This window comes from Aspergillus steynii, assembly GCF_002849105.1.
Source record: "Aspergillus steynii IBT 23096 chromosome Unknown P170scaffold_2, whole genome shotgun sequence".
Classification (NCBI taxonomy): Eukaryota; Fungi; Ascomycota; class Eurotiomycetes; order Eurotiales; family Aspergillaceae; genus Aspergillus; species Aspergillus steynii.
This window is the reverse complement of record NW_020194399.1, coordinates 4,741,553-4,764,505: the sequence shown is the minus strand read 5'-3', so window position 1 is coordinate 4,764,505 and position 22,953 is coordinate 4,741,553. Positions and strand designations below refer to the sequence as shown.

Here is a 22,953-nt window from a genome sequence, read left to right as displayed (position 1 = left end):
ATATTTGAGACGTTACCTTGTCTTCCTTTCTGGTCTCCCTTTGGAACCCCTACCAACGGCAGTAAATATAACAAAGAAATAGATCTCAAAACCAGCTCTTTCACTGGAAGCAGAACTAAAGGCACGTAGACGCAGCGTGGCTCTAGAGCTTCTTTGTGTTGTTTCAGTAGGACAAAGGCCTCGACAAACCATAAGCCAGTTAGTACTGTGTGGGAAAAAGAACATCCCCAAAGAGCCGAAATGATAATAAGGAGCCCAACAGACTTTACCCCTGCCAAGTGAGTACATCGGGTTAATGAAAATGGCAAAGAGCCAGACAGTCACCGGTTGGACCCCGAGTTCTTTCAATGCAAGTTCCTAGGGCAGGGAAAAGATTGCAAAGCAACTCTGCCATGGTCAGGAATTTGGTAACCCGGAAAATAGACCAAGAGCTCTGCCGTGGACTGGAAAAGCCCCTTGGAGTCCAATAATAGCCTAATGGCCGCCCCTTATTTCGGGTCGAAGATTCCATTTGTCAATACTCAAGAAGCAGCAAATAGCCACTGTCATAATGAACTGGGGAAGTAGAAAGGCCTTTCCCTCTCCTCCAGTTTCTCCCCTTGTTACCGACAACGTGGTTGGAGCCATCCCCTGCTTCGTTGAGAAAAGAGGTTAGACTGGATCGACAAAGAAAGGCAAAGAGCATTCCTCGGAGGATGGACGCCGAATTAAATCCACGGATTCCAGCGATAGTGACCACGAGACCATGCCAGAACACGCCGCAAGACCAGCAGCTTTATTGTGCTTGCGCAGATCTTGGAGGGGATCTTTTCCCATGCCCTATGAAGCATAATTATGGGTCTCGGGACCTGGTTTTGCAGGGCACGTGGTGGCATACGAGAGATGATCCATTATAGTGTCACTTCCGGGCCAACGCGTGGGAATTGTCGAAGTACACGTCTAGTTCACTCTTACAAAGGTTATTCTCTTATGGCTGGCTTGGCCAATGATTATAGTTTCAGAATTAAATACATTCGACCAAAAGTCCTTCACAATTCATAACAACTGGTGCTTGCAATTAGCTATAAACAATACTGATATGCTCGCTCTTTGAACCTTGTACTCAACGTGATAACTAGGAACATAGAAATGCTGAATGCAGCGAGAAAATATCCATTTCCTCGCTTCGCGATGGCACGAGACCGGCATTTATTGCCAGTATCTTGGTTCGTCAAACACATGATAGCGGTGACCACGGACTCCTTGGCCGCGGAAAAGCGCAGGGAACTGTTGGCCCTGAGGCACCATTTCCTCCGGAATGCGCATCTCATTCTCGGGCTCAGGCTCTCCAACCACAAACTTTCCAACCTGATCAGATGAGAAGACGAATTAGTAAATAGGTCTAACAGTTAAGAGGTTCGAGCATACCTGAATTTCAGTGTCCGTGATGGAGTCACGGCTAACACGGGCATAGCCTGTTCTCTTCAGCTTCTTGTAGAGAATGTACTCGCACCAGCGGTCCCAGTCAGTAGGGTCAATATCCTTCATGCCGCTGAGGTCGCTGACGTAGGTGTTGTAGTTGCCCTCCAGCGGTTTGGTGACCAGGTAACTGAGCAGAATCAAGGGGCGAGGGGACTCGCCCATCAATTTGGACAGGTACTCAGTCTGGAGACGACGGTCTTCCGGGTCTTCTTCCTGACCAGAGTGGAAGACCACAACGTCAACCAGTTCGCCGTACATGTCCAGAGTGGCGTGGATGGCAGGGGCAAGTTCGCCGACAGGCGACGGGAGAAGGTGGTGAGTAGAGTTGACAATCGGGAACTTGGAGAGCAGGGCAGATCCCCACGTGTGCTTGTTGGGGCCGGGACCAAAGTCGGCATACATGCCCATGTCCTCAGCCAGAACCTGAGTGATATCACGGTTACCCATGATAATGCGTTGGTTATCAGACTCAAGCAGGCCAACCACATCAAGCTCAAGCTCCTCGATCACCTGGCGCATACGTTGTTCAGAAGACCACATGTCGTTGTCCAGGCCGAAATGGACGGTCCAGATACCGGCGGTGACAACCTTGTCGTCCTTGTGGTAGGGAACGTAATCGTTGGTGGGGAAGCGCAGATAGGCGATGGCGACGGAAAGAAGCTGCAGCGCCGCAAGGACGTAGATGTAGTAGGATCGCTGTCGGCGACCACTGGGGCTGATAGTCTTGCTCTGTCTGTTTGATGAGTTCGTCACGGCAGCCGAGAAAACGCCGGCTCCGATGGAGAGCATGGTGGTAATCATGACCCAGTCAGTGTGCTCTCGGACGAGGGGTCCCCCGGGAACGAAGGCGTAGGCCACAACCCAAACGTGGAAAAGAACCATGAACATGAAGAAAATGCCACCCACGCCGAAGGTTGTGACGGGGGAGTGGCGAACAGCCGAGGAGATCAAAACCGGGGTAACTGCCAAGGTGTAAAACGCAAGAACAAGGCCACCATAGAACCCGGTCCAGTGGCTGTAGCAAGTGAGCAAAGCGGCACCCAAGGAACCAATGCCAAATGCCGTCCAGCTTCCAGTCAGACCGGGATAGTAGAGACCAAAAACGAGACCCGCGCCCATTGCGAAGATCGTGACCGCTCCGTGGGGAACTGCGATAGGACCGCGCACGGGGTACCCTTCCCAAACCCAGGAGATCATAGTGCTGGAATCTGCCAGAAGGGAGTGCATGACAAAGGTAATGCCACCAAAACCAAGGCCAGCCAGAACCGAAGAGCCCTTCTTGGGATTCGGCGGCAGGTAGTCACCTCCACTAGTAGGGCCTCTGCGGTGGGCCCTGAGAACAGCAAGAACCGCAAGGAACAGGCCAAGTTTGTTCCAACCTCCGTTGCCGGCGTGCATCGTTGGCCAGACGGGATTGTTTGTCTTGAACGCAAACTTGGCAATGCTAGACAAGATCAAGCCCATTGCCCATGCGGTAATCCGAGACTCGAGTCTGGCATTGTTGGCCCTATCCGCATACAGCTGGCCAATGAATGACAGACCGCCACAGGAGACAGCAAATCCGGTCACAAACAGTCGGTTGGAAGGAGTCTGGACCTGATAGGCCAGCAAACCGGAAAGCGAAAGGAAATGAACAAGGCGAGGGTTCTTGGTGACAACAGTTTTCAATCCGGGGATGACAAAAAGAAGCGGCGAGGCGAAACAAACGATGGCAGCCTCGTATCCGGAGATACCCATGTGCCACAGAGGGAAGTCTACAAGCTATCAGAGCCATCCCGTGACAAAAGAAAGAAGTCAATGACACTTACACCATACCAGAAGTCCAAGAGCCGTCCATGTGGACCAGAAGACGAACTACGTCTTTTGTCAGTAACGGAATCTGCAGAGGACTGGGACATGGTTTACCCCGTTGTAAACATCTGCTGCTGCGTCGAAGATCTCGGTCCAGAAGAAACCTTCACCGAAGGTGTTGCCAACGGGCTTTCCCTTCCTGACTACGAGTTAATTGCCAAAATCGGGATTGCTGCGGAGATCAGATAATACACACTCTTTCTCAAGGACGGAGTCCGCCGTGGTTTTCAACTGCCTGAAGGATCAAACTTTTAGAGCCCATCTTTGGAAAACACCAACCGCTGAATTTTTTTTTTGAACAACTGTACATTTCTTCTCGCTCTGGTTTACTTCGGAAGCCACTGTACATACCCTCTGCTGATTCCTTTAACATCCCTCACCACAATCTCGAAGGCTTCAAAATCCAACGCGGTAACAGCGTCGAATCCGACATCAAACAAAATGAGGGACCACTCGAAAAAGGCGTACTTCGTGTAAGCTAGTCGGGGGTTGTTGTCAGTAACAGAGCGCTTATGGGCCATGGCATCACCATTCTTACCTCCAGGAACCTTGTGCACTTTGTGCTGGATGAAGAAATAGATCAATGGCACCAGAGTACCGAAGAACAGGCTGGCCAAGACCTTTCGGTACTTGACAGCACGACGGTTGTTGGGGCTCAGGGCCAGGCAGCCGAGGGTCCACGGAAGCGTCGCAACGAGATAGGAAATCATGAAAATGTCATGCCAGTCATGGTCATCCGTCGACGTGACGTAGGTCCAACCACCACACGTAAATGTGCGGAACAATCCAACACCAGCGACGATCTTGGGAAGCGACGAGTTGGGGCGCGAGGTCAGGATGTACCACAGAAAGACGAGGGCGAATCGAGGACCGGAGGTGATGGCAATGAAGACTTGGAAGAAGGAGCGCTCGGGGTATCGATCACCAATGGTGGCCGAAACGGAAGGGAACCATTCATCAGGATAGCCGTAATGTTCGTTCTGCACAATCTTCCGGAAATGCAGAGCCATTCCGACAATCAGAGCACTGAAGAAGGCCGTGTACGCGACGGCAGTATGAGCCCAGGAGATCCATTTTCCGTTCACCTGCGAGAAGGTCAGCCAAATTTCCGGATCCAATGCCATGCCATGCGGTCGCACTAACCGCTACAACGGCATCTCCATCCTTATATCGAGGTGCCATGGCAGCGCGGGAGACGCAGGGCCGGCCTCCAGACAGTGGACGTAGATTGAGGCCGAAGGGGGAAAATAAACAGTGCTCAATCTAAAGCAAGAGGACAAAAGAGCGTCAAGAAGAGAAAAATGGAAGAAAAAGAAAAGAAAGAGGGAACAGATGAACAAATGAAAAACACACAGCAAAGAGGTACCGGAAACCCCTGAGGCAGGCAAACGCAACGTAAGATGGAATGGAATGGGACGTGACAGTCGGACTTGAGGCTCGGCAACTCGCGGGCACACTAGAGCCAAACGGGCAAGCGGCCTGTGAAACTTTGGGGTGCGGGATGCCGACCACTTTTTTTTCCGTGATGATTTTCCAGAGGACTGCGAGACTGGACGAGAACTAGACCCCTGTCGCGACCACAGCCATCATGTCCGCCGCTACTGACAAGGCTCGGTTCTTTCTGGAGAAATCCATTCCAGAGCTCAAGGAATATGAGCGCAAAAAGCTCTTCAATAAAGTAAGATCCAAGTCTTTCAATATCCTCGCAACGCGATCATCAACTAACAAGGTCTCGTGTACCAGGATGAAATCTCCGCCATCATTAAGAAGAGATCGGACTTCGAACACAAGCTTAATGCTCGAGGAGCGCAGCCTGCGGACTTTGTACGATATGCGGAATACGAAATGAACCTGGATATCCTTCGGCGCAAAAGAGTGAAGCGACTAGGCATCAAGGCGGCGGGACACTCTGGACAACGACGGATCTTTTTCATTCTGGATCGGGCGACTCGCAAATTCCATGGTGACGTTGGGCTATGGGTTCAGTACATCGAGTATGCGAGGCAACAAAAGTCCTTCAAAAAACTTGCCACCATCTTCACCGACGCCCTTCGATTCCACCCAACCAACGCCGAATTATGGATATACGCGGCGCAATACAACGTCGAAGACCACGCAGACATGACGCAAGCGCGAAGCTTCATGCAGCGTGGATTGAGATTCTGCAAGAGCTCGAGGAAGCTCTGGGTCAATTACGCCAAGTTGGAATTGATCTACACAGCTAAGCTCGTTGCTCGTCAACGTATTTTGGGACTTGATCAAGAACTCGAACAGTCCGATCCCACACAGGATGCTTCCGTGGATGATCCCGATGCCGACATGATTGCACTACCCAAGATCACCGGCGAAGACATCAATCCTAGCGAAGGAGGAGCTGACGGAGTGGACCCGGTGGCTTTGGAAACCCTGAACTCGACACCCGCTCTTAGCGGTGCTATCCCTATGGCCGTTTTCGACACTGCGATGCGGAACTTTGATAACGACGACAAATTCGGCCACGAATTCTACGATATGGCCTTCGAGTTCGAAGATGTGCCATGCATTCCCAAGATTCTGGAACACGTCGTTGCGGCGATGCAAGAATCCAAGCCCAACAGTCACCACACGCAATTCTGCTATATCAAGCTGCCTACTGCTGGCTTCCGCGTCACTTCCCCCGAATTCCCGCGTGCTCTGGGTACATCCTTGACTCGCCTGAGGGACCACCGGGACCAGCCCAAGATTGCCAGAGAGGTCATCAACTGGCTGCAACCATTGGAGAAGACGGAAGACCTCGACCCGTCCTTGCGGATGGTCCTGGCTGCCACCATTCAGAAGGCGGAGCAGGTTCTTCAGCAGTAGGGCGGTTTACTAGGCATCTCATCAAAAAAGGGCGTTCATCGGGGGGGCACCATCTTATTATTAATGGACAGAAACAGAAGACTCCAAAGAGTCTTCGTGGGTATAGACCAAGAAAAGTTAGCATCTCAAATCATTCGTCATATTTACCACCACCCCGTCGGCTACTTTTTTTGCTGCTGTGCAGCTTTTTCGTCTTGATTCTTGCCTCATTTTCAGCCTTTTTTCTATATGTACATGGTCAGCTTCGAGTTCCGTAGCAAAGTGATTTACGTGTCGACGGTCGGAAATGAATGAAGGATATGACACCCGAACCAATCCGGACGAAACCTACAATTTATGCACGCGATCGCGTTGCTCCCGCGAAGTCTCCCCGGGAATCACCTCCTGGGCGGTACTTTTGAGCAGCAGGTGGAGCTTTTCATAGCAGGACTCCACGTTGGCGGTCTGTTTCCGCGACTCCTCGGATTGTATGACCAGGCTCTGGGTTCTCTCTGCGTGATAGCGGGATGACCGCAGTAGCGGATGCAAAATGGCCGGCACTAGCGGCAATAGCGATTGGAGCGGTACCTTGAGGGTCGCCTTGGAGTTCACCCTATGACAGCCACTTTAGCGATCACGCGTTCGGGGCGCATCCCAGGGAGGGGGGAACGGACTTGTTTACATTCTGGCCCCCGGGACCACCTGACCGACTGAACGAAATTTCGCCGATATGACGCGGGATGGTATTGTTATGGAAGGCGGCCAGCCATTCTCTGGCCGCCGTGAACTCCTCGTCGGACTGACTGGCCACCTGGTTATTTTCCTGGATGGCAGCACGTCTGGAAGCAAAGGTTCTTGCTGCGAAGGTGGGGCCCGAGGTCCAAGGCAAAAGAGGGGGAGACTGGGAAAAGAGCCGCCGGGAAAACTGGACCGCGGTCATGGTTTGTAATGGCGGGGGGGGGGGGGGGGTTGTTTTTTTGTTCTGTACTCCGGATGTCCCCAGGAAATTCGGTCAGATTAAAGAGCAGTCACCGATGTATGGTCGACATACGGAGTACATGCAGTAGTCCAGGTCCAAGCTGTCAGGCGTGCAATTGGGACATTGAATTAAGGATGCGATACTAGCCAGTAACAAGCACGGGGATCACCCAAGAAACCCGGACTAGTCGGAACCAGGGACCCGTACGGTCAGGTAAGGGATTCCTCCGTCGCTAATGCCTCTGCCAGGGTCAGTCCTTGGATATGTCGGCCGCCGTACAGGTTCTGCCTTTCTTATTTGGGTTTTGATTTTTTCTGATACGTGGGCCGGCCAAATCAGTCGGATGACAGCCGTCGAGCCACACTCATAGATATCGTTTAGGAAATAATAGTATTAAAATAATAATAATAAATCGACGGATCCCCTCCGTTGATTACACGTGTAGGTCCGACTGTCCTCTCATAGACGGGAAGTACGCCGACCTCCGACCTCGATGGAGTCTGGACCTGACCGAGTGAGGAATTTATTCTTAGCTCCGAGCTGGTTTGACTAATAATTGCATTTAGAGGTTCCAGCAGTTCCAGGAGAAAAATCCAGAGCACGCCTTGACCCGCCACTCAGAGGGTCCGGCTGGCCAGTCATCGTGCGGCGTCGACCACCTGGTTGCCCCGATGGGGGAAAGCGTGGAAAAAGCCGACGCTGACTTGCGCAAACTCTGATTTTTCCGTCGCAACCTTTCGCTTTGTCCTTTTTTTTTGCTTTTTTATTTTTCTTTTCCCGCCCTCCCTTCCTCCTCCCTCGCCATTTCTCCTCCCATCCCATCCAAAAAAAAAAATAAAATAAAAATAAAAAAGAATAAAACAAACTAACCGTTCAGCGCTAATTGTCCAGTCCACTCTTGGGAAAAGTTGAGTTCCCACTCAATAGGGCAGTCCCTACCTTAGGCTCCCTCTGCCATCGCGTGTGTGTGTTCAGTTGTACTGTACAAGTACAGGTACATGTAAAAAAAAAGAACCAAGGGGAAAAAAAAAAGAAGAAGAAGAAGAAAAGGACACTCTCCAACATCCTACCGACCCATTGATTATTATCTCCTCATTCCCATCCTTCTGTTCCTCATCAACCCTGCATCATCCGATGATCTGATTGACTGAGGATTCGTGACGAAGGTCCCGGTCTACTCGTTCCCGCCCGGCTACTAGATCTTTCGACGTCAATCCCCTTTCTTCCTGGGCTTGATCGGCCATAGCTTCGGGTTTTTTCTTTTTCTCCTTCCTTATTCTCCTCTCGTCGTCTCGGGCTCGACCTTTTTCTTTTCTCTCTTGTCCCCTGCTCACCGGGTTTCAGTTGGGATTCCTTCCCTCGTCTTCCCTTCTTCACCCCCTCTCGTTCTCTCGCCCTGGGACATCGGCTTCTTGTATTCCTCGCCTTCTCCTTTACCGCCCCGGTGCTCCAACGGTCCGGTTCTTTTTCCCAGATAGCCCCACCTTAGCTCTGTCGATTTTGAAATTCTCCATTTCTGTGGCTCGTTGCGTGTTTTTGTTTTTCTTTTCTTCTGTTTTGTAGATGAATCGATTTCACATCCTTGGTCTACATGACGCCGAGTTCCCCAGATGAAGCTCTTCACTTCCGTGGCAAGACTCTGACTCCCGAGAGCCCCCGTCCGCTACACATCGCGGAACCGGCCAATATCCCGGTGCTTCAGAATCAAATGGACCCCGTTTTCAACGATACGTCGACCTACGAGACGTCGGAATCCGCCGTTGGCAACGTCGCCCTGGTGCCTCGCTATGATGGAACTCCCCAGGCCCCTCATGCAGGGTCCGCGCATGCGATGGATAACGCGGCTGCCGTGAGGGGCTCGGAACGACCACCACAAACACAAGGTAGCTCTCACTCTGGCTCTTTTCCGACGAACATTGGGACGGGCTCCTTTCCCTCCTTTACGGCCTCATTTCCCCAGGCGTCACCTTCTGCAGACTACTCTGCTCCCTTCATGGCCACTGCGACTCCATCGGGTGTCCAGCCATCCGCAGCAAACTCTTCTCTAACGACTTCTCGTCCATCAGATCCCGCCACCCTAGCTCACCCCGTCCCCGATGTCCCTTCCTCTTCTTCCCACCCTCAGAGCACCCCTATTGCGAACGAGGTAGACCCTGTCGTCGCCAGCTGGACGGCTGCGCCGCAGCATCATCATCATCGCCTAGACCCCCAGAACAGACCCGCTGATAATACTGGTGAGGATGGTGTGGACTTCCAGAACCTCCTCGATAATCTCCCCCCTCCCTCTACTACCGCACCCCATGTCCCTGCGGTGATGGAGACGGCGCCCTCGTCTGCCAATGACGCCACTGCAGTCCCTCATGCAGCGTCTGACGAAGCCCTCCAGTCCTCCTTGGGCCTCCCTCCCCGCCCTCCACCCCAGGAGAAGCCCGCTATCCACCCCAACTACTATCCCAACGATGATATACGTTCCTATCATCAACTTCCCCCTAATACCCCCAATACTCCCTCCACATATCCCACTCAGCAAAGTAATTATCAGTCCGGTCTAGGAGCCCCGTCGTTGGCGGCTGCTGGAGCCCCTGGAACCTCTTCCGGGGCCAGCGCGTTACCCCCTCCTCCGGTCCCTAGCTTCCAGCAATCCCCTACCACCTCGACAGATTCCCAGGAGCCGTCTGCCACGGCGGCCAAGAATGCTCGTGCCGATGGCAAGCAGAGTCGGCCACCTAAAGGTACCGACGAAGATACTCCGTGGGGTCCGGAGGTGCAAAAGAAATACGACGAGTTCCTTCACAATGAGAGAATATACGTGACGGAAGGTCTCTGGGATCGGTTCCCGTCGGGTTCTAGGCTATTTGTTGGTCAGTACCCATCTCCCGCAGGCTCTTCCGCTGCTGGCATTGGGCGAGGGACTAATGGACCAGGCAGGCAACCTACCAACCGAGCGAGTAACGAAAAGGGATCTCTTCCATATATTCCACAAGTACGGAAAACTAGCCCAGATATCGATCAAGCAGGCCTACGGTTTCATCCAGTTCCTCGATTCCTCGGCCTGTAAAAAGGGACTGGATGCAGAACAAGGCGCCGTCATCCGAGGACGGAAAGTCCGTAAGTGTTTCGACTCCGTCACGTCCCAAGCGATATGGCAGTTTACTCATGGAATTCATCAGACCTTGAAATTTCGAAGCCGCAACGGAACACACGACCCGGGCCACCCGTGGCGGAATCATCCCGCGCTCCTCCCCCTCGACGCTCAAGGTCGCCAGAATTCAGCAGAAGCGGGCCTCCTCCTGCCAGTCGCAACCCGAGGCCGGCCGGGGACCGCTATGAAAGACCTTATGAGCCGGCGAGACTACCGTTCAGCGACTTTCGGGACGAGCCTACTCATCGCCGCCGCGATGATTACCGGCCTCCTCGGTCTCCCTCGCCTCGTGGTTTCCGGGGCCGTGACGGCTACCGGTCTCGCGATCGGACCCCAGAACGGTTCGATAGACGGGAGAGACGGCGTTCCCGGTCGCCATTCTCCAGAGATCGCAGATATCGCAGTCTCAGCCCTCGCGCGCGCGCTTACGATGGGGATGCGGACTTGCCCGTGCCTCGACGAGCCCCGAGAGATGTACCCGAAGTGCAGGTCCTGGTGCTGGAGGAAGTGGATCGGTTAGTTATCATTGGTCTGTAGGGGTTTTCTGATGCTAATCTGAGGTCTCTAGCAATTTTATCTTTCAGGTCGAAAATGCCTTCCGCAACCGCGGCCTACGGGTCGACATCCTGGTGCTCGGACCGCGAATCCCTCTCAACGCCGCGGTGCAGCGACAGATCTCAGAGGGTGTTCTCGCCGTGGTGAGGCTTTCGCGTCCTAATCAATTCTCGAGGAAAATTCCGCTGCAGGTGTTCGACCGAAGTGGAGGCCCCGAGAACGTCCGCTTCAATGGTAAGACTTGGATCTCTCATGTATAAAACATATCATGGTCGGTTCGCTCACATGCCCGCAGAATATCCTGATGTTGAACCAAGCATTGCCGCCGAGATTGTGTTCCACGCCCAGTCGGTGCAGCGTGGCGCTCCTCCAACACCCTTTCCTCCTAACCCGGCGGCTTTCGGGATACCACCAATGCCTCCTGCTCCGATCCCACAGGCCCCAATGCCCGCGCTCTCCAATCCTCCGAACATTGCAAACATGATCACCTCTTTGGACGGGCCCACTTTGCAATCTCTTCTGGGTGCGCTTCAGCAGCGACCACCGGCCGTGCCCGCGGCGCAACAACCGCCTTTCCCAGCGGCGACGACTCCTCAGACTCCGGCCGACCTGGCCAGTCTTCTCAGCGCTGCCACTCGCCAGCCTGTGCCGGCGAATCCGCAGCAACCCCTTCCTCCCCAACCATTCCCCATTCAACCGCCCAACCCACCGGTAGTGTCAGATCCCAATCTTCTCTCACTCCTCACCAAGGGCCTTGGGGGACAGCAAAACCAGAATCAGGCTGCCGTCGGGCCCCATGTACAAAACATCATGAATCAACTGGGCAAGTGGAAGCAATGATCTTGACGATTTTTCTTTTTCTTTCCGTTATCCCCTCTCTTTGTTACCCTTCTCAACTTCTGTGGATTCCAATCATTTGCACAATGTTGCGGTGTTGGGCGTTTGATTTATGGATCGAGTTCCCTCAAGGTATGGATTTGGGCCATCGGGAAATGGTATTGATGGCCATTTGGGTTTGTTGTACTTTTTTTTTTTTCTTGTCTATTTTTACTTTAACCATCGGTTGAGCGAGCGAGTATCTGCAACAGGGGTATCATGGTTTTTTCTTTCTCTATGATTCTTTGAGACACCTGCACAATAGATATTCAGGGGACTATGGCTTGCATTGCGGTATTTCTCTCCAGTCCTTTGCGATTCGTCAGGCGCATAATGGTGAGCGGAGCAAATGGCGAATACGATTTATTTGAATACCTGGTCCAGACCGTAGACTTGTATGAGCTTAGGGTAGCCTTTGATTTCATTATGAATGGAGCAGTGGTGATATTGTACAAGAACCTGTCCGGTCTATGGGCACAACAAGCCTCTTTTCATTTTCCTGTCCCTTCTCAGCTTTAGACGTCTGTTCATTTCGACGCCCGCCCCTGCTTCAAATCTTGGACTTTGGCCGCATCCTCTTGCTTGATCCGCTCGATCGTCTTGTCTCGGTTATATTCCATCACACGTTTCTCTTCGAAGTATTTGACCTATGTCACACCGTTGTCAACAGACGTATCTCATCGCGGACTGCAGAAATTCAAACCGCAGAGAAGGGGATAGATAACAAGCTAGAACCCCGCAGGGCCAGCTGTGCGAGGGGAGTTGCACATACCCATGTCCGCGAACAAGCCGTCTCGAACTCTGCAATCTCCTTGCCGCATTTGCGACGCGCTTCCTTATCATCCTTGATGGCGTCCAGAATATTGTTGTCGTCGAGACAGGAAAAGAAGAGGTCACGACCTTCCCAGCAGCGCTTTCGCGACGACCGATCCGGAGCTATGCGGCCGCCGTCGGAGGCCTTTGGGGCGTCGGGGGAATCGGAAGACCAGGGGAGCCAACCCATGATGAGCAATTTCAGCGGAGAGGAACGACGGAAGGGCGAGTAATCCGGTTGGGGAGGGCGAAGATGCGAGGCGGGAATAGCTGCAAGAGAAGCTCCGCGGCGTTCGGCGGTCATGCATTTTCTTGGCGGCGCTGCTTTTCCCGTGGCGCTAAACCACTCGACGTGCTTGGCCTTTCTCCATCGCCTGCGGTCTTGCCTTCGTCCATTCCGTCATTCTTCGAAAACATCTGCGTGCTCTTGGAACTCGCTACTCTACACTATCCCTCGTCTTTTTCGGTCTATACTTATTGTCCGACTTTAACCCTTCAGGGTGAACCCTCCCAAACTCCGCGGAGCTCGAAGCCCACTCACCACCGGGCTCTCTCTCTCTCTCCCTCCCCCCAGAGCACCGTAACCAAATCCCAAGTCCGATCCCACGCCGGGTCTATACAACAGTTCATGCCCCCGCGCCGACGTCCTCCTCCTGCGGGGGCCCGAACTGAGCTTCCGCCGCTGAAGATCGTGCGAAAGATCCTCTTACTCCAGCTCGCCTACTATGCTTCCGCAACTGCCTTGATCCTATTCACGACTTTGGTTTATGGTACGGCGTTTTCGCTCAATCTCGTTCTCAGCTGGGATGCGTTGCGAGGGGACACCACGCTCGGGTGGATGCTCGGGCTAGTATGGATGCTAAATAGTGGGATTGGGTGAGTTGTGTCCCGTTACGCTCCATCACGGTCAACTCTGCGGGTACAGACTAACACACAGACTTCGCGCAGGGCCATTTTCCTCCTCGTTCTCGTCGCACGGTCTAAACTTATCCCCGATTTCGCTCTGACCCTGCATTTTCTGCACCTCATCGCGACCACCCTCTACACGCACTCGCTCCCCGGCAACTGGCTTTGGTGGGGTCTCCAGTGCGCCAGCGCGGCCCTGATGACCTTTGTGGGCATGTGGGCTTGTCAGTGGCGGGAGCTCAGGCCCATTAGTTTCGGTGGAATTTCCGGGAAGGCCACCGGCAACGGCGCCTCCGAGTCTGCCGCCGCAGGGAGCTCGTCCCGAGGACGCCAGGATGGTGACGAATACGAAATGGCGGAGATGAAGGGTACAGGCGAGCAAGCCGTTTAGCTTTTTTCATTTGTGCCTTTTCCTTCTCTTCTTGCCGATGACACGCATCATTTCTTCGCTTTTGCCCGTTGTGGAGCCGCCCTCGGTCGACTTGCATGCGCATTGATTTGCATCAGCTTCATGTATACCCTAGCTATATTAGTCTTTGTATAGATGGCGTTCTTTTCTTCTCTTTCGTGATGATGTCTTCTTCTTTTGTTTCTTTTCTACTTTTTTTCTTGCTCCATTCTGGGAATGCTACCTCTTCTACTTGAATGTTTGTTTTTATTTTGATACACATGCGGGCACATGGACATTTATATTGATTACTGATGGATTTATTAGATATATTACGCCAATAAATACTAAATTTCAATCAATGTTTAACAGCCCTACCTGAGGAAACTTCTTACTGCTGATGGTTGGGCTCAATTTTCCGTCCGTGTCACCCACCAGACAAACATTATCCGTACCCAGAAGTCTTTCCATGGAAAAGTTTCTAGACTTACAATCTTACAGCCTAATTACATTCACCGTGTTTGATTCGGGTATCTTTCTTTGTGAATATCCAGCAAACCTGCCACAGTGGGTGAAAGAACTGCATTCACAGATCCAGGCTGGAGGGAGTATATATAGGTCTCCCTGGGACTCTCCACTTTCAGTTCTCTAAATATTTCTCATCTACGTTCCAGTCTTCTAAATATATGAAAGTTCATGTTTCATTCGATTTCTTTTGTATATATGGAGCAGAAGGGCTAAGCCTACAGCCTCGCTGGCTCATGTTATAGCAACACTGTATGCAAGGGACTGCATTGGACACATATCTCGGTATGAAACTCCCCCAAAGACTCACCGTGTCCTCCATGATCATCTGTTCCTCTGTTCTTGAGCAGGACAGCTTACTCTTCGGGCCTAGGTACACTCTCAATGTATGCCGTCAGTGTGGCCACCACAGCTCGATCATATATACTATACCCACAGCCAGCATTAGGATGCAGATGAACCATGTCGAGCAATATAGCTCGGCTAGCAGGCTCTGCCAGTTCCCAAGTGGAAGCAGCAAACCCTGTCATTCCAGAGATGAAAAACCTAGAAAACGAAGATACGCCGTTGGAGTGGACTTATTCTGTCGCCGCTCCCGTATTTCAGTCCAACATTGTTACTCTATGAAATGCGCAATAGCCATTCCGCCAATATCAGTACTATGCCGTTCCGGACAAGCACCTTCGACGAATCCTCTTCTCTCATCAGGCTCGCTGCGTGGATACCATAAACCCTCTGGAACCTGACGAACTGGGGAGTATCAGGAAGCTCTTTTGGTTGCCTCTTGATGCCGAACTCGAGAGAAGGGATACAAACAAGCGATAACGACAAACTAGCGACACAAGATGTAGCGCTCAACTGTTCGGCACTTCCGATCAAAGTTTGAATTGTTTTGCACCTCTTCGTTAGGGCTTCATCGGAGGTTGACCATTGTACCTCGCGAACGACTTGATATGGGATTTTATTACAAGCAATATGAAGATTGCCGTGATCAAAACGCTTCTTGGAATACACCTATGACCGCTGATATGACAGAATATGAGTCACAGTGGCCATGGCAATCGTGCTCTCGCGCCCGTCCTCGTGCTCCTCCGTTTGGCACGCCTGGCTCTCTCGATAGACCTATTATCGTGGATGACTCGACCTCTGCGGCAAGACAATGCCGTCCGATCGTTCGATCGGTGCTAGCAACAGGTTCTCGTAGAGCGAAGATGGCAGAAACACGTCGTCGGCTGAGAAAGATTAGGGCTGCCGCTGCAGCTTCTATGTGACAGGAAGGACGTCGAATGCTACGACTACATACAGGAGTGCATGGACAGAGACCCCTACTCGGAATGGACCATATCATCATGGCACCGACGTCTTTGAGGACGGGGATTCCTTCCTCCGCGGCAGCATGGACTTCGGTGGCGGGCAGACGGGAACGGTCTAGGTTGTGATGCTGCTGAAGATAAAGGCTCTCCTCGACCTAGAGACACAGGCGCCGCAGAGATTTGCTCAAAATTCTTCATCGAATGATCAGCCACTTCAAAACGGGAGTCGGATTATTCCAGGCAGAGTGACACAAACGTCGCTTCGCACGAATTGCTGGTCTATCCGCCGCGCCTATGCCGGTAGAGGCCCCATCTAAACTTCGATTCTAGTTTAAGAGGAACTCTAGCGCTATGGTGCCGCTCCTCAGCTGTCTCATGGTGCGTGTGGTGTCTGACGCTCGTCGGTTGTGATGCCATGCTCATTTCCCCCATACATCGCCCAGAACGAGACGCTGCTGCCGCTTCATAGTACCTTTATACAGGTTACCGACAACCTACCAAAGCAGACAGATGACATCGTGCGGGCCTGGAGACTTCCTTAAGTCTCGGGCCTATACTGCCTCGATGCGATCCGGGATGCCGTGAAGCGTCGTCGATGCCGTCTTCTTCAAGCCGCGATAAAGAAGAAGAGGTTCATTGCCAGTCCGCTACGTCGACTACGACTGGCGATGAACTTCCCAGAGCTTCTCCAGGTCGATGCCAATTCAGTATCTAGCAGCCAGGGCAGGTTGGCGCTAACAGGCAAGAATATGCGATCCTGCTATACAAGGCCGAACGCATGGTTCAGCGGCGACGAACTGGACAGACTGCTAGCGAACAACACAAAGTAGGCGGTAGTGTGTTACATCCTAGACTGGCGTAGCAGGCTAGAAAAGTTGCTACTGATAGCATGCAACCCGGCCACGGCGCTGATTCTGTACATGGTAAGCCGCGTCCAATTCCCGTCTGACCGCAGCAACTAACCGTCCTTGTCAGGCAATCATGGATCCACAGATACTTTCCCCCTTCATAATTTTCTCATGCACGTGGGAATGTTGAACCGACAGACGTGGGTGGACGCCTTCCAGAACCAGGAGACTGGGGACAAATGCGAAGGCATTGCATCATGATACGACAGGTCTTTAACTCACACATTCAACGATAGACCTAGCATCGTTGGCCAGGAATTGAACGACAAAAGAACCTTTGTATCCGCGAACGGAATATCGAGTCCATCAATTACCAATGAAACAGTCAAATGATCCAATATCTCTAGCTTGACGATTACTAGAAAATCCAACCGGTTGAAAGACGTCCCTCACGCCGAGATAAGACTCCCGTTCCGAGGAAAGTCCATCATCTGGGTAAGCTGGCCAGCAGAAAAGATCCATGTTGTCAGAGAAGTTAAATGCCTAATACAGCATGCTCGATGCGGCCAAGACCCTTGGGGATGCTCTCAAACAGACCAACTTTATCAGAAGACTGTCGAGATCGTAATTACTGGTGTCATACACAGTGGGACGTCGACTGCCCGGTGTCGGAGTCTCAGCGCGCGACGGTGCAGCTCCTAGCCGACGAGCTAGCGATGAAGAAGCGAGGACCGACGACTGGCAATGTACACCTCTTCTTCCGATCAGGACCTTGTCTTGACAAAAGATCTATCATTCTTGGGCTCAAAATGGGCAACGACGAAGGTCTTGGAATAGCCAGGGAAAACGCACAAATACCTGCACTAGAGACCAATCTCGAAGAGTTGGCGAGACGGCTCAAGAAGTCGGACGACAAGCGCAAGGAGATGATGACCTGTAGAGGATCCATCATAGAGCAGATTGGAAACATCTGACACAGGCGTTGATGACTTCGAACAATGACTCCCGCTCCCTTTGAATAACACTTTCTCTATTATCAAATATTATTGGGCCGAGTTCAAAGATTGCACGAACTGTGGCCTAATGGAAAAGGGCCATACAAGGAAGACCTTTCGAATATCTAATGCCTTTGTTGTGGTAAACACAGCCATAAAAGTGACAGTTTCCCCAGCATCAAGTGCAGATTGTCTGGTGGCCCTTCTCATCTGCCCGCCGGGCATCTCGACGCTTCAGCCAAGTGCCCGAGCCAGGATAAATACCCCATCCTCTGCGCCTGCGTACCTAACAGCCCGATGGCGCGCGTCAAGTAACGTTGGGTGGGCATGAACCTAGTGATCTGCCCGCCAAGTCTGATCGACACCTGGCAGGACATGCCAGAATCACTCAAAGTGATCGACAACTATACGGGGATGCAGCTGAGCAAGCTGTATCAAGAGATCAACGAGCGCTGTATGTCCGACATACGCCAAACATGCGACAAGAAGCATATGTAAATACGAGAGATGATGGCCAACAGATTTCCTATATTCATTTGTCAGAAAACTGATATCCACTTCTGTGGCAGTTCTCTTTTTCATGGTCAATGATATAGGTCTATTAGACTATTGGACTATTGGACCAAACAAAACCAAGATATCAATCCCAATTCAATGTGCTATGTCGACAAATGCTGAACAAAGACATCTTCTCAACGTCTGTCATGGAGAATGGTCGGCTTTCAAATCGAAATTCAGAGGTTATAGCCAAATCTAAGGGACCTGCATTCGTTGACGAGGCTTACATCTTGAAATTTGATACCTGAACGTGCTCATGTTGAGTCAACTCAATCGAAGTTACAACACTCTACCCAGGTGTCTATCTCAATCCCACAGCACGCGCGTGTATAGGTCTGTTTTCTGGAGATCTCTACTTTGCTGCTACAGGCTCCTTTACCACAAATCCCACCACGCTTATATCGAGCGGTATCCAGTATTCATTCTCAACGTTGAAATAATCGCGATGGCAGCCGAAAGCCACTTTAAGAAAACCGAACCAAACACTTGGCTGTATGCAGGGGATAACCGGGCAATTTCCCCTGTTTGACGGGGACTCTGGCACTTTAACCCCTCTGGCAGCCAACGTCCTCCCAGTAAACAGAACTATCCGACCACTGGGTAGTCCGCGTTATAACGAAAGGACAGGTTTCCCCCCTAGGGGACGTTTGAAAGACAAGGGCTCTTCGAGGCAGTCGTATCCTCAAAGTTCTCGAAACCTGCTTGATCATTTGGATATCACCTATCAAAACACAAGATTAGGTACAGCATTAAATCGACAAGCCTTGATTTGCGGAGGTGTCATCGTCCCGTTCAACACTCGACGTTGGACGCGGTTAAGACGCTGAACTTCATCCGACGGCTGGAGAGATCGAAATGGCGTGAGGAGCCCATGAACAGTCCATCGAAAACGATTCAAGACCCGGTTGAATCATTCATCCTTCGAGGCACGTGTTGACGGGTACCTCGAGGACAAGCCTCGGGCTGAAAATGTTCACACAACAAACGATCAAGGCCGTGAAGACCAAGCCGAGGATCACTCTCGAATGGTTTCCATTGGAAAGACGATACATTGTTGCATTTTCGTCAAAGTGGATGCATTACCTAGGTGCATACGACTGTCAACGCCACAAAGCATGGCTTCCTTGTCTGGGAGTTGGATATGCATCATTCACGAATCCATGCTATTCTCAGGCCATGGCATCCCGAACGCCAGATGAATTTTTGAGCAATAGCTTCATGACTTCTGCAAGAATATCCTTTCCTGGTTATTCTAGAGATGCTAGGATTTGCAAAAAAGACGCAACCGTCTACGTATTATTGATCCTTCTCAGGAACTCCCCCAAGTTTGCTCGAATTATCGTCGCCGTATTCGCGACTGGTATATTCGAAAGGAGCAGCGTCCTAGCATAGAAACATGCATACCTTACCTTCATTCCAAGCAATGGTTTGCGGTTTTTGGTTCAGCTGGGAGGTCTTTGATATTCTCAGATTGACAAAGGAATCCAACCCTCCTGCAATCTATTATGCACACATCCTTCGGTAGTATCACTCTGTGAAACGAAAGCCGAAAAGGTCGCAAAAACATGTCATGGGGTGGGCTGAGATCGTGAAGAGTCATACAGAGGCATCATAAGCTTCAAGCATTCCTGCGGAGAATGAAATACCTCATCAACAAGACAATGTGTCGAAACAATTGCTGGATATGTTCTTGGAACGTCAGAGAGGTGCAGCTAGCTTGAAGTAGCGCAAACTTCCCAATGATTGAAGACTGAATCCCGCAACTTACAATATGGTCTATGGAGAAGGTCATCAGGTGAAATACGGAAGACTCCGCTCATCAACACGTTTATCAATCACTATAGGACTCCCAGATCAACCCAACTGGCTCGGACAGCATTCGAAGCTACGAATTTGCTGGAGACATGCCCAGATAGATGAAGCCAATATTGACACATGTCAACGCGGCATGACATACAACCAAGTGTACAAAGAACTTTCCAATATGGAGGAAGAAGCCGTGGAATCAATTTCGACGAGCATACAATTCCTAATGCTTCTCTCTCAAGGCGGGTGGAATCGCGAATGCGTCGATGCGGTTACGCATTAACTTATCATCACTATCCCAAGAAAATCCAGTCCAACAATATACCATTCATCATTTCCACACCCAATTTCAAGGTCATATGATTTGAATACTGATCGCGACGGCACAAGCATTTGAGAAGTGATCCCTATCGCACGCAAAGGCTCGACCTGTCCTTCCAGGTGTATATCAACATGGACGCCGACATATGAGTCCTGAGTTACATCAACAGCTGTTAATAGACTATCTCTGGAGAACTACAACTGGAGAGACCACTGGTCCATGAAGAACCGGACATTCTCGCGGGAAATTGTCCGTTCAAGTGTGGTCGGGCCACCGGCTACACCGCGAGCTACTACAACGAACTCGCAGAGTGTCGCATTCTCCCAGAGATAGTCAATGGGGTAGAGAGGCTTAATATTGCCGGAATACTTTTTGCCGGTTCCCAAAGACATATGCGTACTTATTTCACTCATATCGATGACCTGTTTCGTGACATAACGTATGTCACGGGAGCGGAAGTTGTGAAGATCATGGACTAGCCCATGGCTCGTGTGGTGTCTGCACCGAAGGTGGTGGTGAAGGTAGTTGTTTGGGCCCAAATCATGCAGAAGATTTAAGGTGCGAAACAGGCTGATATCAAAGTTTAGCTAAGCCCACTCGAAGTCACAACCCCAGGGATTGAAATAATTATTGACCCCGGCTTTGCAAATCGACTACCTGATACCAACGTTCACCAGTCCAAGTATGCGAAGAAAATAATCGAGATTAGAGATCGCTTTGGTATTCAGAACTCTCCCCAGAATGACTGATCTACCTGTCGTCTTCACAAGGTCTCAGGAATTGCATTCCGCGTCAAGCAAATCGAAGTTGTCTCGCTCAAGGAACTTAAGGACAAGCCCATTTATACATTCAAGTCAAAGTTTGATCTGACCGGCGAGGCAGATACTCGGAATCAGATCACTTCCCAGATCCGTCCACGTATCCACTTGCGGCGGCATATTTGAAAAACCAGGTCGTTATGATTCCCATGGCCTTGTCCAATCTCAAGTTGTAACATTCCGAGTAAATTTGCCATGTCTTACGCGGGGACAAATTCACCCGTTCGAAGCCGAAAAGTGCCCATACCAAGCTGGATCATGAGGCTATTCACCATGAGGCTCGTGAAGAACAAGAATGCCTCGCCCTCGGGGTGGACTATGCCCGATGACCCGCTCTATATGGTTATAGGACTCGATGAGTATGAGCATGTACATCTATGGGAGATTTTTTTGTCGTGTGCCGGACGGTGCTTACCTTTCTTGCTTCTGGGAGCTAGTGATCCGCAAGTTGAGATGCAGGAGGTTGCACAGATGGTAGCATGGATCAAGCATATCCTGATACTTCGCCAAAAAAAAAAAAAAAAAAAAAAAAAAAAAAAAAAAAAAAGAGTATCCTAGATACTATCAACCATATATCAAAACGGCATCCATTGTTTTCTAGAGCAATTAGGCGAGCGGATTCAGATGAGAGCGAGAACGAGAGCCAAGAACGTCACATAATGCCATTGTCGCCATCGAAAGTCTCGGTAATGATAACAAACGAACATCACTGGTTCCTCTCTGACGCCGCGCTACTATGTCCACAAATCAAGCAAAATCGCCTTGAAAGCGCAGAGTTTCCTAGGAAAGCACCGTCCTTGACGTTAGATGAGGCGAAAGATACATCCCAGGTATCTATGGGAGATGAGAAAGAAAACTCGTCAAAATGGAATCCCCGAGAGAATACGTTATCCTGTCAACGAGCAGCAAAAGGCTAGAAGCCACAAGGCCAGTGGCAAACTCCCTCTCATCCCTACCGGTTCGGATTGCACCTCACGGCGCCTTTCGTGCTAGGCCTTACTCCCAAAGGACACTCCCGGGAGTTGAGACAAGAAATCTGGAAGAAATGTCAGTACGATTGGCCCGAATTCACGAATTCCACACAAGGAAATCGTCACGAATCGAGGATGGGACCTTGCCGACAACAAGCGCTACGGTCAGGTCTAAAAATGTTTGTCTTGCACGTGGGAGCCCATAAGAACTATCGGCTTTACGCCTTTCCTGAGCCAGCCAGAAATGTTCTCCCCCAAGGCGTGGACACTACTACCTGCGTCGAAGGAAACTATAACAAAGACCGGCAATTGCGTGACTTGTAGCTAATTCCTCTGGCGACTCGGGAAGACATTCAGACCGGGACTCAAACGGAAAGTCAGCCGCAGTCCGCCGAAGGTCTTACGGACACAGAACGGAGAGACTTTCAATATATAAGATGGATCGCCGCAGCGGAGGAGACCCCTGAACCACTTCCAGACACTGGAGACCGGTTGGAGGACGGACTCTCTGGGGAAAGCGAAATGGACATCAGCCTTTCCGGCTTTTCCGGCATGAACAGCTCTGCTAGTGATGCGTCCCTCACGAGGAGAAATTACTACCATTCAAGAACTCCATGCAGTCATGGCCCATAACTCCAGGAAGTTCAGAGCGGGACACTATCCTGACTTCTTTCAGTCAATGGCGATTGACGAACCGAATTCTACCCAGACGCCTTCAGTCGAAAACCCCGGAAACTACGCAAGTGGATCCTGGGACAACATCCCAAACTGGTTGGGCGCCAAATTGTTCGAACAATCCCGCCGGTTTAATCGCAAAGGCGAACACCGCAAGTGTGATCAAACCTTGTGGAAGCCCGTGAGAGACAATTTCATGTCTTGTGAGCCAGAGCTGGGGGTTATTTTGGATCGCGTGGGTTGTCCGATGGTGGGCATTTGTAGGATTCACTTAAGATACTTCGCATGGAACTACTATCTCGTTCTCTTGGAAAAGACTACGCTTATCAGT

The 22,953-nt window shown here is 51.1% G+C and overlaps 6 protein-coding genes across 6 annotated transcripts; 3 read left to right on the top strand and 3 right to left on the bottom strand.

Moving 5' to 3' along the window:
- Window positions 1-966: 966 nt before the first annotated feature.
- P170DRAFT_434786 (putative integral plasma membrane protein) lies at window positions 967-4,702 on the bottom strand. The gene is made up of 8 exons (XM_024848799.1): window positions 4,456-4,702; window positions 3,851-4,397; window positions 3,664-3,790; window positions 3,509-3,547; window positions 3,367-3,451; window positions 3,270-3,315; window positions 1,408-3,215; window positions 967-1,347 (listed from the first exon to the last, which is right to left on the bottom strand). The coding sequence occupies exons 2-8, from the start codon at window positions 4,320-4,322 to the stop codon at window positions 1,189-1,191; spliced, it is 2,736 nt and encodes a 911-aa protein (XP_024708363.1). The 5' UTR covers window positions 4,323-4,397; window positions 4,456-4,702; the 3' UTR covers window positions 967-1,188.
- A 152-nt stretch (window positions 4,703-4,854) lies between these two features.
- On the top strand, window positions 4,855-6,455 carry P170DRAFT_403827 (snoRNA-binding rRNA-processing protein UTP6). Its single transcript, XM_024846496.1, has 2 exons — window positions 4,855-4,990; window positions 5,056-6,455. Exons 1-2 carry the CDS (start codon window positions 4,901-4,903, stop codon window positions 6,151-6,153), a joined length of 1,188 nt encoding a protein of 395 aa, XP_024708362.1. The 5' UTR covers window positions 4,855-4,900; the 3' UTR covers window positions 6,154-6,455.
- On the bottom strand, window positions 5,817-7,101 carry P170DRAFT_434784 (peptidyl-tRNA hydrolase domain protein). The gene is made up of 3 exons (XM_024848798.1): window positions 6,807-7,101; window positions 6,485-6,745; window positions 5,817-6,377 (listed from the first exon to the last, which is right to left on the bottom strand). The coding sequence occupies exons 1-3, from the start codon at window positions 7,070-7,072 to the stop codon at window positions 6,284-6,286; spliced, it is 621 nt and encodes a 206-aa protein (XP_024708361.1). The 5' UTR covers window positions 7,073-7,101; the 3' UTR covers window positions 5,817-6,283.
- Window positions 7,102-8,702: 1,601 nt separating this feature from the next.
- P170DRAFT_423834 (putative RNA-binding protein (Nab3)) lies at window positions 8,703-11,648 on the top strand (the record flags this gene model as incomplete). Its single annotated transcript, XM_024847530.1, has 5 exons — window positions 8,703-9,972; window positions 10,040-10,219; window positions 10,282-10,768; window positions 10,822-11,042; window positions 11,104-11,648. 5 exons carry the CDS (start codon window positions 8,703-8,705, stop codon window positions 11,646-11,648), a joined length of 2,703 nt encoding a protein of 900 aa, XP_024708360.1.
- Window positions 11,649-12,082: 434 nt separating this feature from the next.
- P170DRAFT_434782 (cytochrome c oxidase subunit 6B family protein) lies at window positions 12,083-12,757 on the bottom strand. The gene is made up of 2 exons (XM_024848797.1): window positions 12,457-12,757; window positions 12,083-12,331 (listed from the first exon to the last, which is right to left on the bottom strand). Exons 1-2 carry the CDS (start codon window positions 12,685-12,687, stop codon window positions 12,212-12,214), a joined length of 351 nt encoding a protein of 116 aa, XP_024708359.1. The 5' UTR covers window positions 12,688-12,757; the 3' UTR covers window positions 12,083-12,211.
- A 368-nt stretch (window positions 12,758-13,125) lies between these two features.
- Window positions 13,126-13,794, top strand: P170DRAFT_348437 (protein SYS1; the record flags this gene model as incomplete). Its single annotated transcript, XM_024843676.1, has 2 exons — window positions 13,126-13,373; window positions 13,446-13,794. The coding sequence occupies 2 exons, from the start codon at window positions 13,126-13,128 to the stop codon at window positions 13,792-13,794; spliced, it is 597 nt and encodes a 198-aa protein (XP_024708358.1).
- Window positions 13,795-22,953: the final 9,159 nt, after the last annotated feature.

Excerpts from the sequence above, each read along its gene's own strand:
- P170DRAFT_434786 (XM_024848799.1), bottom strand. The coding sequence starts at position 4,322 with ATGGCTCTGCATTTCCGGAAGATTGTGCAGAACGAACATTACGGCTAT. Across the intron at positions 3,548-3,663 it reads GTTAAAGGAATCAGCAGAGG|GCAGTTGAAAACCACGGCGG; the intron begins GTATGTACAGTG and ends TTGATCCTTCAG. Across the intron at positions 1,348-1,407 it reads TCACGGACACTGAAATTCAG|GTTGGAAAGTTTGTGGTTGG; the intron begins GTATGCTCGAAC and ends TCATCTGATCAG.
- P170DRAFT_403827 (XM_024846496.1), top strand. The coding sequence starts at position 4,901 with ATGTCCGCCGCTACTGACAAGGCTCGGTTCTTTCTGGAGAAATCCATT. Across the intron at positions 4,991-5,055 it reads GCAAAAAGCTCTTCAATAAA|GATGAAATCTCCGCCATCAT; the intron begins GTAAGATCCAAG and ends CTCGTGTACCAG.
- P170DRAFT_434784 (XM_024848798.1), bottom strand. The coding sequence starts at position 7,072 with ATGACCGCGGTCCAGTTTTCCCGGCGGCTCTTTTCCCAGTCTCCCCCT. Across the intron at positions 6,746-6,806 it reads GGGGGCCAGAATGTAAACAA|GGTGAACTCCAAGGCGACCC; the intron begins GTCCGTTCCCCC and ends TGGCTGTCATAG. Across the intron at positions 6,378-6,484 it reads CGCGATCGCGTGCATAAATT|AAAAAAGGCTGAAAATGAGG; the intron begins GTAGGTTTCGTC and ends ATGTACATATAG.
- P170DRAFT_434782 (XM_024848797.1), bottom strand. The coding sequence starts at position 12,687 with ATGGGTTGGCTCCCCTGGTCTTCCGATTCCCCCGACGCCCCAAAGGCC. Across the intron at positions 12,332-12,456 it reads CGGCTTGTTCGCGGACATGG|GTCAAATACTTCGAAGAGAA; the intron begins GTATGTGCAACT and ends GGTGTGACATAG.